Source organism: Leptinotarsa decemlineata, unplaced genomic scaffold (assembly GCF_025532065.1).
Source record: "Leptinotarsa decemlineata unplaced genomic scaffold, Ldec_3_MD MMD2_tig00026328_RagTag_RagTag, whole genome shotgun sequence".
Taxonomy (NCBI): Eukaryota; Metazoa; Arthropoda; class Insecta; order Coleoptera; family Chrysomelidae; genus Leptinotarsa; species Leptinotarsa decemlineata.
This window is the reverse complement of record NW_027412688.1, coordinates 1,188,913-1,207,001: the sequence shown is the minus strand read 5'-3', so window position 1 is coordinate 1,207,001 and position 18,089 is coordinate 1,188,913. Positions and strand designations below refer to the sequence as shown.

Below are 18,089 nucleotides of genomic sequence, written 5' to 3'. Positions count from 1 at the left end.
TAAATCAACTACCTCAGTTTTTCTTTTCAGCCAAATCTGTCAATGACCTTTATTTTAACTGCAATACAAAACTAATTATCCATAGAAAACTCCAAGTAAGTAAAAATGGCCAATAAAAAAGTATAAGTCCCTTGTGTCAGATTACACAGAAAGGTTATGACATCATTATTCCCTAAAGAGCTCTTCATCATTCCAAACGTAAATTCAGTCCTTGAATATTTTTCAAATGTCTCACTTTCGTTGAAACTACTGTTTTGATATACATAAATTTGTCTCATGCCCACCACGAATGAAATCAAACAAATATTGATGTATTATCTGTTGTGAGCTCCTTGTTCTTTGCCTCAACACCTTTGACCATATCTACCGCAGTTATAGATGAAACGTCACATGTAAACACCTGCAGACTACGGCCAACAAAACCAAAAATGGGCTTATTCAGGCTCATTTAGTTTTTTATTGAAAATTATATAGGTAATATAAAAGTAAATCACCTCCCAAGTATCCCACAAAATTTTTCGGTTTTTATGTCAGTTAACAACTGAGCAAGAGCAATTGAAAATGTGATATCGCACGCGGTACATCCTGTCGTCACACCAGGCAACGAGCTTGGAGCGGTGGCAACCGGGCCTGTAGTTGGAGGATATGAATCGCTGCCATCGTCGGATTTTGTTTCATTTGCTGACTGGTTTGAAAACACCACGTGTTACATATTCACGCAGTTGATGCGCTGCAGTAAACAACACACAACTTGCTCTCTACGGCTTCAGTACACGTATGTATTTCGCTTATCCGCCAGCACTCCCTTGTCGCCGAATCAGCTGATGTGACGTCAAGTTTGACCACGCCCCATTTCGGTGAACGCCACATTCAACTATTAATTTGAGGGGGAAGATAAAGAGTGATAATTCAGATGTACTATTTGATTTTATTTGACTATTGGCTTCGCCACAATAACCTGTCTCTCAACTTCACATGGAATAAGTATGCATGCACATTATTAAAACACTGCAATTTCTTTTCGCAATTTTCACAGAGGATAATCCAGAGAGGCCTTTGAGCGCTGAAAATCTATTGCCTGAGCCCAGCATAGCTTCCATGACAAGTAGCGCTGCAGTCGGGAGACTCACGTCTGTGTTACAAGGCGGTCCCACTCCGCAGACTAAGTGTCTCACTCGGCAGCAGACTTTCCCTCCTCCCCAACCGTACGTGAGAATGAGGTACATGTCAGCGACCGCTGAGATGAGCACTTGCCCTGAAACTCCACATGAAGGTTAGTCGGAATTGAAATAGATTTAGTTTTGTAGATTTTCCAATTCATAGCGTGGACTTGATTTGAATGGTTTTTCTTATTTTTTATAGGTTGTTTCAAAACTTTTGTCCGTTTTAACGTCATATGTTTTTGTAGCTCCACACCTCAAAAAAGAATTTTCTGCGTCTTTTCAGCTTATTACTGAACCTTCGCCAGTACCAGGCAAAAAACGGCCTTCGTCGACTTCATCGAATCCCGAGCCCACAATTTTTGTGCTGACGGAATTAACCGACTTGTGTAACGTTGGCAAAAGTGCATTGATTCAAATGGCGCTTATTTTGAGATATTACAGTTCGAAGTGGACTCATAAAAACGAACAAATCTATTGGGCGTGACTATAGACACGCCTAAAGGAGCTATTATATAGCAAAACACATGTTCTGTTTGTTTAAAACTTTTAAGCGAAAATCTCAGAATGAAGTGTTTCTTGACTATGTATGGAGTTTAATCAAGTATCTGCTTACTGAAATTTTATCCTATATGTGATTACTACTTCAATTTTTTCTCTTAGTAAGAAAACTGTCAGTCCAAAAAACTATCCAGTTGAGACACATTTTGATAACAACGTGGGAGATGTAAATTATGAGTTATTTTCACTAAAGGCCAATGTTTTAGTTTGCCTTCTATTCCTCGTTGTTTTTACCAACATTACAGTAAATTTGTATTCCCTTATAGTTTCCACTAACACTATAACCATTTTTTTTGTAGGAGACAGTAGATCAAATTCTTCCCACGGCTCACAAGAAAACATATCAAACTCGAATAGCATCCCCCACTATACGATACCTTCCATAGCGGTATTGAGTCCGAACAACAGCCGCCCCCCGGACATGCTGCTTCCGGAGGCGCTACCTTCGACGTCGCCGCCACAAAAATCTTCCCTCGGGAGTAACAAGAGAGAAACCGAATCCAATGACAAAGACAAAAACGCCAAGATGGTCAAGCTGTCCGAGCCCGGGCAGCGCTACGAGAAAGAAAATGTTGATCCCAGGAGAGTACCCACCACGGTAAGTTCACCAGAAGTTCAGAATACTACAAAAATTTACCCATTTGGGTATTGTAATTTTTCGTAATTTAGATAATGTTTGTAATGGAGGACTCTATATAGATCAGTTAGGAATTGATGGGAATATAAAACCCTGTAGTCCAACTAACTAATCTTAGTTAGACTAACCACAGTCTAACTAACCTCTCAGACTAACCACATAGTATAACTAACTAACCTCTGTGGAGTATCTTGCATAAATGTACCTGAACTTACGGTGAAGGTACTTTGGGATGTTTCGATATTTCATTTCGCAATATTTATTATCTTATATGTATGTATTTTTCATCGATACAGTCTTCAAACGTATTTTGATTTCTGTTAGAGAATTGATAGATATAAGATGTTTCTTCCTTGGGGCTTTGTTCACAAGATGGAGCTGTTGCTAGTTGACAATCTTTCTCTTAGGCGAAGGTTTCATAGATGCAGTCGAGTCGAGTTGAAATTAATCGAGTCCCAGGCACTCTGCTATTTGGGTCGGATCTTTTCTGCACTGATGAGAGATAATACCTTGAAACCAATATATCGGTGATCTACTCGACTGATTTTCGCATAATCCTGCTGCTGGATGAACGAGAAACATCTGCAAGAATAACCTCTATGAGATATCTGTCTGATATAATTTAATTACAGTGTAGTATTAACCAGGAAAGTAGTTGTTTTCCGGCAGTCATTTACCAGAACTGACGGTATAGGTGTACGAGACGAATGTTTGGAGATTTTATTTCGAAATATTCTTTTTCTTTTATCAGCACATCTTGTTGTTTTAGAGTCTGGCAAGAAGGAGAGGATCTGCACCAGTCACACTTCCTGTATCGAAACCAGAAGAGAAGATTCCTCCCGCGGGCGGGGGGTTGATTCCTTCGGACGCACAGTCCTTGCGCAGAGGATCAGTGCCAATCGAAATTGCTCACTACCGTAAGTATTACTACTGAGTGAGACTTTCCCATTCCTCAAATGCACTTTCGCAGATCCCATCGATGACGAAAATCTCATGAACCAGCCTCTCATCACACCGGTAGAAACCACCAAGTCGTTTTGGCAGTACCAGCGTCGCGGTTCGGCTCCGATGGCTCTGCCGCCAATATCCGGCGGGGGCGAAAGACGCGACCAGCTGACGAGGCACACCAGCCTGAACGGCAAGTCGAGCCGCAGAAAAAAACAACTGAGGAGACGCAGCTCGGGCGGGCCCGAGACCGTCTTTCTTCCGGAATCGCATTCTGAAGTCATTTCACGACTTTTGCTACATCGGAGACCTGAGAATCCTGAAGCGCTGCTGGTTCGGCGAAGGGGATCACTGCCAATCGAAGTCCTGACTGTTGGGCACTCTGGTGGGTATGATATTTTTTGAAATCTTTTTAGTTTCACAGGGGACTACGTGAAAATATATTTATTGTATTTTTGAAATTTGTCTTTTTTACCCTTCAACTAGTCATCAGAATGTTAGACACTTTCAAATTATTTTTACGTCACCACATTAGCCACTCCCAAAATTATGTTCATGTTAAAACATTAGTCACTCCCAAATTATCGCCCCACCGCGACATTAGTCACTCTCATAATAATATGCACTCCCAGCACACTGGCGATGCGGTAATTATTTTCACGTCGGCATAACATCAACATTACTCTCTCTAATTGTTTTCATGTCAGTGACCGTAGCCACTTCCAAATTAGGTGCACGTCGATGAACCATTAACGACTCAAATCATTTTCACGTCGGCAGACCATCAGTCATTCCCAAAGTGACTAATGATACGCCGAGACGTGATTATAATTTGGGAGTGACTGATGCTCCGCCGAAACGTGATTATAATTTGGGAGTGACTGATGGTACGCCGAGACGTGATTATAATTTGGGAGTGACTACTGCTCCGCCGAGACGTGATTATAATTTGGGAGTGACTGATGGTACGCCGAGACGTGATTATAATTTGGGAGTGACTGATGGTACGCCGAGACGTGATTATAATTTGGGAGTGACTGATGCTCCGAGACGTGATTATAATTTGGGAGTGGCTGATGGTACGCCGAGACGTGATTATAATTTGGGAGTGACTGGTGGTACGCCAAGACGTGATTATAATTTGGGAGTGACTACTGCTCCGCCGAGACGTGATTATAATTTGGGAGTGACTGGTGGTACGCCAAGACGTGATTATAATTTGGGAGTGACTGGTGATACGCCGAGACGTGATTATAATTTGGGAGTGACTGGTGGTACGCCGAGACGTGCTTATAATTTTGGAGTGGCTGATGGTACGCCGAGACGTGATTATGATTTGGGAGTGGCTGATGGTACGCCGAGACGTGATTAGGATTTGGGAGTGGCTGATGGTACGCCGAGACGTGATTATGATTTGGGAGTGGCTGATGGTACGCCGAGACGTGATTAGGATTTGGGAGTGGCTGATGGTCCTCCGAGGCGTGCCGTGATTGTACGCCGAGAAGTGCTCATAATTTTGGAGTGGCTGATGGTACGCGGACGTGATTATGATTTGGGAGTGGCTGATGGTCCTCCGAGGCGTGCCGTGATTATAATTTGGGAGTGACTGATGGTACGCCGAGAAGTTTATGATTTGGGAGTGGCTGATGATCCGCCGAGGCGTGACGTGATTATAATTTGGGAGTGACTGATGGTACGCCGAGCCGTGGTTATAATTTTGGAGTGGCTGATGGTACGCCGAGACGTGATTATAATTTGGGAGTGACAGCTGGTACGCCGACGTGATTATAATTTGGAGTGACTAATGATCCGCCGAGACGTGCTTATCATTTTGGAGTGGCTGATGGTACGCCGACATGGTTATAATTTGGGAGTGGCTACTGATATGCCAATGTGAAATATATTTGGGGGTGGATATTGGCCCACCGACGTGAACATAGTTTCGAAATGACTTAGGATCCCACATGAACATATTTTTGAAGGTACTAATCATCCAATGTGAACTCCATTTGGGAGTATTCAATGTTCGCCGATGTGAATATAATTTGGGAGTAGCTAAAAATCCTTCGACGTTAACTTCATTTGAGAGTGACTAATGATTCGCCAGTGTGAACATAATTTTGGAATAACAATTTTTCACTGATGTGAACATAATTTAGGAGTGGATACTGATCTGCTGACGTGATTAATTGATGCTCCACCAAAAAAATAATTCAAGGATGGTTAATGTTTCACTGACGTAAAAATAATTTGAAAGTGACTAGTGTTTGATGACATGAACATAATATGTCAATGGTTGATGTTAGGGGCTCATGAAATGGAACTAGTTACAACGGGTCATGAGAAACAAGAAAGTTTTACTTCTCATTTTTCATGAACGAGAATCTGTTATTATATGTAATGTGGTTACTTAGAAATAATTAGGGAGTATTTACTGTCCGACAACGTGAAGTGATTAAAGGAAAATAATTAAGGAATGCCTAATGTTTCTCGACGTTTAATATTTTTAAAGTCTAAAATGAAAATGTTTCCTTTTTATTTGAATAAATACATTTTCAGAACCAGGGAATTTAATACACTCTTCCTCGAACAAACCCCAGATTTTGATCAATATTACAAACTTTAATTTAACGTTGATATATATAACGAATAGTGAGATGATTATTCAAACAACATTATTCATTTTCCCCCGTAAGTTCACCTACTACCCATCTAATAGATTTGAATTAATTTCATGGTTATGACGATTCCCCTTGCAACATTATCTTTGTGATTGAAAGAAACTCGTATCTTTGATGAGCAGAATTTGAGCTTTTATCAACCTCATGAGTAGAGCCTTCAAAGGGGAATCGTCATCGCCACTTTCCTTCAGGATCAACATTGTTGAGCTCAGAAAAGTTCAATCATTACAACAATGACTTGGTCTAGAACCAACCAGCGCTTTACTGCTCTGGTTCGTCCAATACTAATATATTTACTTGTTTCAGTGTTTTGACGGTTACCCCTGTCGCCGTTAGGGCTCTGGACATCACCGTCCAATGTGCAATAAGGACCAACATTCACCGACTGACATCCACCTTCATTAGTTAGCTCATTATTTATAATCATCAAACTGAAAGCCAAATAATCATAAATGTTCTAGTTGTCACTATGATTGTTAGAATTTTTACGTTATGAACGTGCAGTACGTGTGAAGAATAGTTTCTTAGAATTTCTTCGACGGAAAATTGGAACGTAGTTTCGTAATTTAATTTATTCTTCAGTTTCTTTGTTTGTATTACTTTTTTTATATACATATAGTTCATGTGTGAACGTCTACGATTTTTTATGTACCTTATTTTTGTTCTGTTGTTAAGTTTGTGATTTTTTTGTGCAATTCGAGGACGGTTTTTATATACATATAAAAGTATACTTGAAAATTTTGTATTGAATCGACTACTATAAACCCCAACTTTTTTTGAAGTTCGATTTTAGAATTTGCAAAGATTTTACGTATGACTTTGGTCAATGATGTTTTTATTTGGATTTCAAAGTGACGAAATCTTTGCAAAAAAAAAGATACATAAGTTATAATATCATATACTGACCCTCATAACTCAGTAATAGAAATAATTGTTGAATGTGATTCATTTTGTAATGTGCTGTATACTGTATGTATCGTAGTAGATTGTTGCGGAATTTAGAGAACAAATCCAAGACTTGAAAGGGGTCTGCCAACCCTTCAAAACGCAGGAAATTCAAAGAGCTGGAACGCTGTTCAGATCACTTTGAATTTTCTAACGGCGGGTAATCAAAACAATCTTAGGATAATAATGAACCTTACCAGTCGCAAACGTTAATTCCTCTAAGTAATTGAATCACACAAACCTTTTTTGTTTATCGTCATCAGAGGTACACTGCAGAAACAGGCAACTTTTTTCAATCAAGAATGGGTTGTCAGGCAATAGTGCGTCGAATTCTAGACCAACAATGAATGAATCATTTCATATTTCCAAAAACCAACACTTTTTTCCAATCATCACTGAAGACACCAACTTTGTTGGTGGAACGCGCGTCGAGGAAGAGTACTGCAGTTCTGGTGTTTGGAATTCTCCAGATCAAAACTTGAACGGAATTGAAATGAGTTGCCTTGAAAATTTCTGATACAGAATTGAAAAACCGCACATAGGTACAAAAACAGATTATTGTCGAAATTTTTCAATTATTTATATTTATTAGGATATCAATATTGAACAAGAATAAATATGCCAATTTCTTTCAAAAAGTCGGCATTTTCATTTGACATTTCAAACCAACTGTTGAGTTCTGCAAAATACTACCATTCTTTATTTTATCGTCAGTATAAACCTAAAAAATATTAAAAACAGTGTTTCACTGGGTTTAATGTTGAGGCTATTTTATTTCACCACTTCATCAATACTACAAAATATTTCATTAGTAGTAAAAATATACTATTTTCAGAAAACAGTGCTCTGCTGGAGACCACAAAGTTTATAACTTAGGAGTGACTAATAGTCTGTTCATTACGAATTGGCTGAAAGTCCGTTGACGTGATTACAATTCAGGAGTGGCTAATGATCCACCAAAGTGCAGGTCACAGAAAGATCTTCACCATAAACCTTAGTTTCTAGTTTCTTTAAAAATATCAGTTCATAACGTTTTTATCCATGGTAAACGAAACAAGAATTATCACAAATATCAAACCACTAAACTGACCGGTTTTTCAAACTAATGATTACAGCTGGCGAAAAGAGTGTTTTTTATGGTTTCATGTATTACCACTTTATTTCAGTTTTCCTATACACATTTTCATCACTATTTTTTCAACAGTATGGTATTTTTTAATTGAGACAGAAGAGTAGTTTCTTCAACAACAATGAAAAAATGGTTCAACAAGTAACAATTTGATACAGTCAATTTTTAACGTGTGAAATAATGCATTGGTTTTGCTAGTTGCATTTCAAACAGTAGCATCATTTTATAATTGGCAGTCATTTATGTATATTGCTCATAAATTACTGTTATCCAATATTCCAGCTGGAAAAAATTATATATAAACAGATCTTATTCAAAATTATAAGGTTTAATTGATTTCTCTGGGAACTCTTACTGTAAGAAAATGTATAAAATGAATCTGTTTCTTCCATTCACATGATTTCAGTTCTGTATTGGAGAATTGACTTTGCTTTCGTACTGCAGTATGATGATATCATTCAGGTGATCGAAAATGAAACAAACTACAATTTAGGACCATACAGTTGAACTAACAGGGTTAATTATAAAAAGTGTTTTTAAAATAAGACTGCTAGAGAACGACATTTAGGGAGGTATACAGACAGGAGCAGATAAAGTCTACAACCTATTGTTACGCTTAAATCTGAGTTCAACATGAGTACTCATCGTTTGTGAAATGGTTGAATAAATAAAAATTCATGTTTTCAAATTGCTTTTATTTCTGCATCAACGCTATTTGCCGAGTTTTTGACCGTGGTCTGCAGGTTTTATGACTGAAGTTTCGTCAACTACTGCAGTAGACATTATCAAATGTGATAAAGTAACGGTAGAAGTGCTCGAGTTGTTCTCAACATAGAAACTACAATGCTGGAGTTTGTGTTCGATTTTATATTATCATCGGTGGTAAGATACATATTTAATCTTTTATGGTACACATATTATACGTAAGACAGGTCAATGTAAAAAACATAAAAGCTGAAAATCGAAGGTGATTATAGAAACGTACAAACACTCATAGGGATACAGTGGATCGGCAAGCGCAGTGAAATTAACTTTAAAAGTAGTATAAAAAAAAGAAAAACACTTTTCTTTACGATTCAAAAATTCACTGAGTGAATAAAAATTGTTATCCAATGAAAATTTCTATATCTCCATCTCTAATTTTTTCTGGAAGATGGTAGAAAGCCATTACCCTGGAATATATCATCGTTTCTCTCAATCGGATCAAATGACCTTGTTTGTGGACAATTGAGGACAGGTAATCAGATTTTATTAATGTTCATTGCCTCTCCCTGTCTACTGAAATTATCCTTGTGTTTCAGAATTTCTATTGCCTCTACATACACACATCGGAAAAGTCTAGGGATATTTTTAAAAATGGCAATAATTTTTTTTTAGGTCGCTTTAGGGAAAAAAGTTGACAGGTGATTATTAAACGAATGTAACTTACAACAAAATTTATTAAATGATCAAAAATACTGAGTGCGCATATAAGCAAAACAAAAAAACAATATGGCTCTTCTTTGGCACCCCGAAAAAAAATCATAATACAAAAAAAATTGGAATCAGTACAAAGTATGGCCTCCACGCTGGTTTATTACGGCCCTACATCTATCGTGCAGCGACCAAATGAAATTGTCAATGTCTTGTTGAGGTACATTTGCCCATTCAGCGATTAAAAGCTCTCTCAATTGAAACGTTGTGTGAATGTTCCCCAAATGCGGAGTAATTCTTCGTTGAAGCATGTGTCCTACACATACTCGATGGGATTCAGGTCCGGTGATTGTGCTGGCCATGGCAATACATCAACTCCTTCGTTGGTGAGCCAGTCAGTCACTAGACGCGCGACATGTGGACGAGCATTATCGTGCATTAGGTGGAAGTTTTCACCAACAGCACCAGCAAACGAACGGACGATAGGTAGAAGAATGGTGTCGAGGTACTGTCGAGCTGTGAGGGAGCGATTTGGAAAAACGAGATCGGTTCTGCCGCCGATCATGATTCCGCCCCATAGCATTACTGTACCACCTCTGTATGTGTGGACTTCCTGGACGTGTCTCAAACGTTCATTATTTCGAGGTCGTCTCCACAGTCTTACTCGACGAGAATCTGGATGAAATCCAAATCTGGATTCGTCTGTAAACAAAACTGTGGCCCAATCATTTGCATCCCAGTTTTGATGTTCTTGACACCACTCTAATCTTCTACCACGATTGCCTTTCGACAAAGGTGGACATCTTAAGTGGCCTTCTGTTGTGGAGATCTGCTTCATGCAGTCGATTTCTGACAGTACACGATCAATGGTTACCTGGTGCGTCTGCTGCAACACGTTAACCAACTCAGGTGCTGTGATTGTCGGTTGTCTTCTTGCGGTTAAGACCAAAAATCGGTCTTGAACTGCAGTTGTAGCGCGTCCTCGCCCTGGATGTTGTTCGGCTGGACTGCCAGTTTCACGGAAACGCCGCCACAATCGACTGATAACACTTTGGGAGACCCCCAAACGAAGAACTGCATCATTTTGTCGCATGCCACCTTGAAGAAGCCCTACAGCTCTATTCATCTCAGCCAATGGTAAGTGATGGCGTTCCATGTTGAAGCACAATATTTCCAGTTTAATTCGCCACTTTCAGATTATTCATATTAGCCGAAAACCTACAGTTTGTAAAAAACTTGATAAAAGATTAGTTACCGTTTTTGCAGGCTTTGTTCAACCCATAGAAATCTACAGGGTGGTCGAGTGTACCAATTTAATCGAAATTAAACGACCTCATGCATTTATTTTTATGATATTTAGTATGTTATAAAAATATCCCTAGACTTTTCCGATGTGTGTATTATTGGATAGTAGTTTCGAGTCTTATCGAGTGTTTCTGTGTCTTCGAATGAGATAACGTGACTACCTTCTTTGAAAGCATGTTTCGGCGGCGACAGGATTTGTCTGAGGGGACAATTGCTCTTATGTTCAGAGAGACGGGTATCTATATTTCTTTTTGTTGTTTCAATGTAGACCGGCCCGCAGCTTCACAGGTGCCTCGTGCCCTCCAAACCAACGTTTTCATTACCCCTCTCTTTTGTTGTGGCTGGTGGCTAAGCTTTTTTATCCAGGTACCTCCCTGTCTGTGTTGGTTTCCTGTGAACTCAATGGACCATAGAGTGTAAAGGAAACCTACACACACACAATAAAATTTCCAACTATCAACCACAATAAAGGAGGGCATAATTGAAAAGTTGGTTGAGAGGGCACGACGCATTTATGAATCAGTCTCCCTGAGAAATTCGATCACATGAAAAATGTCTTCAAAGGAAATGGGTACAGCGGAGTTAAATTCTGGCGGGCCACACGACCCAGAAGAGTAAACGCCAAAGTCACCCCAGCTAGGTTAGTCAAGGAAAAAAGCTTTTCTAACCTATTCTTTAAATGTTACAAACCGGATTGGGAGAATGTTAGAGAAACACGATGTAAAACCAATATTTAGTACAACAAAAACTAACAGACAAAGTCTCAGGTCAGCTAAGAACCCTAGAGAACCTTTAGCAACACCCGGGACATACCAGATTCCTTCTAGCTGCGGGTCGGTCTACGTTGGAATCACGAAAAGAATTGTAGGCATCCATATCTTTCTTAACACAAGAAAAATTGTCATCTCTGACGAACCGACATATCAGCTGTAGCCGAAAATACTCCACTCAAGAATATAGACGCAGTAGAAATTAGGAAACAAGTATTTCGATAAGAAAGAATTGATAATAAACATTAATAAAATCCGGCTACCTGCCCTTAATTGTACACTTACAAGGTCATTCAATTCAATCAAAGCCATGCCCACCGATGATTCATCACCTACTGCAGTATTAGACGAAACGTCAGGCATAGAAAACCTGCAGGCCACAGGAAAATAGCTCTGATTCAGTTATCTCCGGCTGTGAAAGTTTATACTGTTTTATTATTTCATGTTCTCTTCCCGATCTCCTTTTGTAACAATTATTAGAACCAAATTAATGTTTAAATTTTTTTTAAACAAAAAATTGCCTTTGTGGAAAACAGGAGTTTGGGGTAATTGTTGGAAAAAACATTAAATTTTTTCATTCCTTCCCTTGGGAGCAGGTTTTCATTCTTCAATCATTCGAAAAGTAAAAATATATCCATGTTCCGCAAGTTATACTTCTTGTTCTTACAAGGGATGTTCTGAGGATTCCCAAAAGAAGTTCATAAATGTCAATGTATTGTTAATAATTCCAATTTGAAAGTAATGGGAGTCCTAAGTGACTACTACTCCATAAGATGCTCTTCAAAAATGTCTGAAAGATATCCTGAGAACGTATAGGTGAGTAAAATACATTTCATATGTCCATAAGATATCCTTTGTATATTCGTGGTTAGACTAGATTGTTAAGAAATGTGCAAAGCAGTTCACGTGATTGTTCTTCATTTTATAATAAGGAGCCAACCGATTATTTTTTTCTAGTGCAATTTGAGAAATTTCAGCCAAACTGCATTTAATTTGAGTCATCAAATTTCCCAAAATTCAAGGAAGGGCTATGATACGTCCGCCTAAGGCATTACTAAAAATATGATAGAACTGACAGACACTTAATGAAAATCAATTATAACGTACCCATTCAAAAAACACACCTCAATGTAAAAGTTTACAAAACGTGTTGCGCGGTTTTGTAAGTTTTCAACGGGAAATTTGAAATGTCAAATCACACATTGAAATGCATTTTTTGAATGTCAAGGCAATCCCTGTAAGGGACTATTAGGTTCAGCAAACTGTGCTGGAAGTGAAAATACTAGAGGCAATTGTAAAAAATTAGCTGAATGTGAAGGAATGTTAGGAAATAGGGAAATATTCGAAGGAGCCAATCGGACATTTTCTGGGATTTGAAACCAGGGAGTTTGAAGTTTCAATATTGCAACTTCAAGAAATATTTAATATTTCAATCATTTGTAAAAAAGGTTGTGTGTGAAGTGCTTTTACTGAGGTAAATTCAAAGTCAACTTTTTTAAAAGACTTCAAAAACGAAACATTGAAAGGGATTCGTTTCTATTCCTCCATTTTGCAACATCGGTTATAGCTAATAAAGGACAATGAATCTGTTACCTGTATGAGACAAACGAAGATGACATATTTCAGAGGAATGCTGTTCTGTTTAATGAAATTCTGTGCACCTAACCTATCTTCCTCTATATAAATAAATAACAAAACAATTGTTTATGTGGCTTGTGGAGGTGGTATTGAACTATAATTCATATTTTGCCCTAATTGTTGATTTACAAAGATAATGATCCTTTTTTTAAATTAGTTCAACTTGAAATAGGCGCTGTTGCCAATATGTGAACTAGAAACAAACCCCTATAAATATTTAAACGAAACATTTAAAACATCAATTTGAATACTTTTCGAAGTGAATTTGAAAAAGTCATGAATTAAACTCAACTTTATTTTGTTCAAATTTGCATTTGCTGTAATAACCCAAATTGAGGAACAATCACCACTATAAAGATATCGATTTATATATTCTTCAAAGTTGGACTTGTAGGCTTCAAATGAAATTTACAATCATAGCACTTTCAACAGATTCAAATTATTTTAAAGTTCTCAAATCAACATAAAATACAACGATCAAGAGTAAAAAACTTGTTGCAATATATATTTTTGTAAGGAACAAAATAAATTCTTTACAAGGTAAAATTTTGCTTTGATCTAGTCCTCAGCGAAACTACAATATTATTAAAATAAGGTAGCATTAGAAAAGGACAAGAAATTACACAAAAAATGTATTCTACTTGCATCCTGTATATTTTCCATGAACACAACAGTTTCCCAATCACTAGACACCCTTTCACCAACTAAGTTGGCATTTTCAGAAGAGGTTTTCTCCATCTCCTGAAGACGCCAACTTGGTTGATGAAACGTGCACCGACGTGCAGTTCTGGTGTTTAGAAAAGTGCTTGTTTCATATTTATTCAAAGCCAGAGGTTGAAGTTTCGCCTTTTATTGAATATAAAGGTTCTATTAGTTTGAGAAAATATCCTCAGAAATTAATACTTGAATAAGCATAAATTAACACAAAAGGGATTCAATCAAGTGAATACAATGAAGAAATAACACTTCTTATGGAAATTTTATTACTCTGTACATTGTGTACAGAACACAAGATATAAAATAAATTTAACGATTGGATTTTGCCACACGTTCCAGTTCATCTTTCTTCTTGATAGCATATGAATTTGAAGAACCCTGGAATAAAAAATAAAATCAGTCTCAAGCCAGTTTACCTCTGAAAAAATATATGATTCAAAACTATAACTTCTACGAATCAAGTCAGTTCAACTACGGAGAATGAACAAAAAAATGTGTTCTCATTTGAAGTTGTTGCAAAAATTATGGTAAAAAACTTCACAAAGAAATCAATTACGGTAAGTTTTTGCATTTATCTAGTCCTTAATGATACTACATAACTACCGAAAAGTTGAGCAGCATAGGAAAGGACAAGATAAAAAAAATACAGACTTGGTATAAATTTGTCGCAAAATGTATTTTTATGAGCAGCAATCAAAACATCTCTCATAAGGTAAAATCTTGCGTTGCTATAGTCCTTCGCGAAACTACAGTACCAGTTCAAAAGTAAAGTAGCATTAGAAAGGACAGTCACCCAAAAAATCAAACGTGCTTACCTTCGCTGCGTTGATGAGCTCGTCAGCCAAACATTCAGCGATAGTCTTAATGTTACGGAAAGCGGCTTCTCTAGCTCCAGTGCAGAGCAGCCAGATGGCCTGGTTGACCCTTCGAAGAGGCGACACATCTACAGCCTGTCTTCTTACCGTACCCGCCCTACCAATACGGGTAGAGTCTTCACGAGGTCCAGAGTTGATGATGGCAGACACCAAAACCTGAAGAGGGGAAGGAAGATTAGAAAGTTGTTTTGGGGAAAACAACATACCTCAAATTTAGATTTGTGCATCAGATATGTGAATAAATTATCAACAGAAATAATTCTGAAGAGGTGTCAGAAATAAAATCTTTATCATCACGTAGGAAATAGAGAAATATTTGGTTGAACATAAAAGTCGAGATTAGAAATTGCGACAAAACATCTGAATTATGCTATAAATACCACAAGAATTGGTTCTGAGGTCATTGCCTAACAAAATTGTCAAGCTAATATCCCTTGAAATATTCAAATTGGTTTGTTTATTGACCGATAAAAATTTCTATGTGAAATAAAACTTCTTTCTAAAATAACTGACCTGGAACCTTGAACATTAAAGGACATTCGATTTGAAAACTACCATAAACTGAATCTTTTAATAAATAATAACTGTAGAAACCCCAAAAAAAGTTTTGAATGTTGTTTGAAAAAATTGATAAGTGCTTGGGATAAACGTATATGAATGAATTTATTTTATTTCACGAATTACCTGAAGTGGGTTTTCTCCTGTAAGAAGATGAATGATTTCGAAGGCATGTTTGACAATTCTGACAGCCATCAGTTTTTTGCCATTGTTACGACCATGCATCATAAGAGAGTTTGTCAACCTTTCAACGATGGGGCATTGTGCCTTGCGGAACCTCTTAGCGGCATATCGACCAGCGGAATGGGGTAGATACTTTGCGTTCTTCTCTTTCACAGCAATATAATCCTAAAAAAACTTGATATTAATAAAAAGGCCTTACAGGAGGTGTTTGTAAATAGGCGTATAATTCATCAGAACTATGTATAAAGTATCAACAAAAAAATTCTGAAGAGGTGTCAGAAAATTTGTATATCATCATTGAATCCATAATTGAGTGAAAAGGGGTAATTTTTCATTGTGTAGGTTCGTCAGAAATTATGAATTTGTCATCAGCTTACTCATTCTGACCTACTTTCAGTGATATGACCCAGTGAAAATCTAAAGAGCAATCTGTATTAAGAAAATTTTACAATACAGTTCGATGGGTAGAATTGGAATAGAATAAATTTAAGAAGAACCTTTTTTCACACCAGAACAAAAATGCCATACCTACTATTACTAATATACTATCATAATATACTATCAAATTCATTATTATCACAACGGAGTCTCTCAAACATTCGATAAATGAAATTTTATTGCATATCCATGATAGTGGTATGAAAATGCATAAGTTACATGAATTTTTCAAAAATTAGTGCGAACCCATGAAAACTTATCCAAAAAAAGTATCACTGCTCTTAAAATTGTATTCTCAACTAGCTGAAACAATTAATTTGAAAGAACAATTCAAAATATATAACACACGCTTTAGACTCTATCCATGCAATCATACTGAATAGCAACATACCAAGTGAGATCTGATAGCATGGATGTAGTCCAGAGGAATATATATAGAGTAAATCAACGTACCTACCTGAAGGGACATATCAGACACTTGAACATCATCGCAATTCCATCTACCAAACAATTTGATTTCAGGAAGTTCGGCGATCTTGGGGGCCATAACGGTGTTCCCCTGGATTTCGTTTGACCAATCCTCATCCATATTGATAGATTATCTGCAATAATAACACTTCATCACATATTTGTGCACTAAATTCACTAACAGTTTCATAAAATGTTAATGTAATTTCAGATAATACTTTCATTTCAACAACGATTTTTCAGACAAGAGGTGTCAGAAAATATAGTAAATCATCATTTTAAATTTGATTAAATTTCGAAGGGATATCGTGGGGTAAACAGGCCTCATGTTTTCGATTTGAACATTACAGTAATAAATTCATGTTGAATTTGTTTAAAGACCACGTGTTGTTAAGTACATTTATTGCTTAAGGAGAAAATCAAACCTTACGTAAAGTAAGATGAAGGATGAATTTGTTATTAGAGATATTTAAAATAATTGAATTTGTTTACAAACTTACCGTTTTTTCGGCCACACAATAAGTATTTCTTCAACAACTACAATTCACGTCCACTCTCACAAGACGTGAACCGGAAAAGACCATTTGCAAGGAAATGAATAAGAGAACAGACAACTGACATGTATTTTCATAGTAGCCAACAGACTTTGAAAAGTTCATCTTCCAGATGCGACATCTACCGGACATATTGAAACTAAACCAGATGGTAAAACAAAAACAAAGTCGTGTCTGCCGTTTCAATATATTATTGAGGACGCTTGTGCTTCCCGTAAGTGAAAATAATTTTTCTTTCGCATCAGTTTATAATGTCTATAATAAACGCACTAAAACATCACACTAAAACATCACTCTCACAAATTCACAATTGAATATTTCGGAAGACAAAAATGAACAAAACAATGAACATTCAGTTATTTGTTATTTCGATCAGTTATTAGCTATTCGAGTACGGTCATCATCGATAGACATTCTCATCTGGAGAAAAGCTCATCGTACTGATTTGTCCGTCAGAAATATTACAATTAAAACAAACGGTAAACCAAAGTTCTGCCGCTTATTTTTTACAAACCGTTGTGGTTTGTCACAGGCGGATGATCACAAGAAAGAAATGCTCGACTCACTAATCTATTTCAAGCAGATTATCGTTAATTATATCCCCGTCTCAAATATGTATTCTGGACTAGATGCGCTGTCGAATATAAGAAAATGGTACAGTACAAAGGGTCTAACTACTTTTCAGCTCAGCCTGAACCTCTGAAAAAACCCTGGTTTCATAATTACAAATCCTTTCTTCGAAAAATGATCACTATTGTGAACAAAGCAATGAGCAATTGAAGTTTGACAATGGCACATCTCCACAAGTTGGAAATTAAAAACCATGTGACAAGATCCGTGTCATGCATCCCAAAAGATCACTTTCAGCCTCTTTCATTAACTGATATTATGCGCAGGTAACCTTACTATTATAACCTCATTTCTATTATCTCTCGACCTGAAACTATGATTGACAGATGCCTAAATCTTAGTGAATGATATCACTGTAAAGTTGACAGATAGCAAGTGGAAATCTCACACTGAAGTGTTATTTAAATATCAAGTAGTTAGTGAATAGTGCCCGGCTCTTCAATTCACCATTTATATTACAGACCTCACTTGACTACTGAATG

At 37.2% G+C, this 18,089-nt stretch overlaps 2 protein-coding genes and 1 long non-coding RNA gene across 8 annotated transcripts in view; 1 reads left to right on the top strand and 2 right to left on the bottom strand.

The window, feature by feature from the left end:
* The window catches only part of LOC111517926 (uncharacterized), a 238,757-nt gene extending 230,011 nt beyond the window's left edge, over positions 1 to 8,746 (top strand). For 4 of the 5 annotated variants that reach the window (XM_074182171.1, XM_074182174.1, XM_023174225.2 and 1 more), the window contains 5 exons: positions 1,037 to 1,273; positions 2,021 to 2,319; positions 3,128 to 3,275; positions 3,329 to 3,692; positions 6,291 to 8,746. In XM_074182171.1, coding sequence (XP_074038272.1) covers positions 1,037 to 1,273; positions 2,021 to 2,319; positions 3,128 to 3,275; positions 3,329 to 3,692; positions 6,291 to 6,393 — 1,151 coding nt within the window. In that variant the 3' untranslated portion in view covers positions 6,394 to 8,746. The remainder of the gene's footprint in view (positions 1 to 1,036; positions 1,274 to 2,020; positions 2,320 to 3,127; positions 3,276 to 3,328; positions 3,693 to 6,290) is intronic. The other variant, XM_074182173.1, reaches the window with a different exon arrangement.
* The window catches only part of LOC111517930 (uncharacterized), a 44,637-nt gene that overhangs the window by 626 nt on the left and 25,922 nt on the right, over positions 1 to 18,089 (bottom strand). The gene's annotated exons all lie outside the window — the stretch shown is intronic.
* Positions 14,145 to 17,073, bottom strand: LOC111517929 (small ribosomal subunit protein uS7). Its single transcript, XM_023174231.2, has 5 exons — positions 16,924 to 17,073; positions 16,413 to 16,557; positions 15,461 to 15,682; positions 14,717 to 14,932; positions 14,145 to 14,279 (listed from the first exon to the last, which is right to left on the bottom strand). The coding sequence occupies exons 2-5, from the start codon at positions 16,542 to 16,544 to the stop codon at positions 14,211 to 14,213; spliced, it is 639 nt and encodes a 212-aa protein (XP_023029999.1). The 5' UTR covers positions 16,545 to 16,557; positions 16,924 to 17,073; the 3' UTR covers positions 14,145 to 14,210.

What these genes read in the sequence shown, in the direction of transcription:
- LOC111517929 (XM_023174231.2), bottom strand. Translation starts at nt 16,544, where the DNA reads ATGGATGAGGATTGGTCAAACGAAATCCAGGGGAACACCGTTATGGCC. An exon ending in CAGGAGAAAACCCACTTCAG is followed by an intron (nt 14,933 to 15,460) that starts GTAATTCGTGAA and finishes TCCCCTCTTCAG; the next exon opens with GTTTTGGTGTCTGCCATCAT. An exon ending in AGCTCATCAACGCAGCGAAG is followed by an intron (nt 14,280 to 14,716) that starts GTAAGCACGTTT and finishes TTTTTATTCCAG; the next exon opens with GGTTCTTCAAATTCATATGC.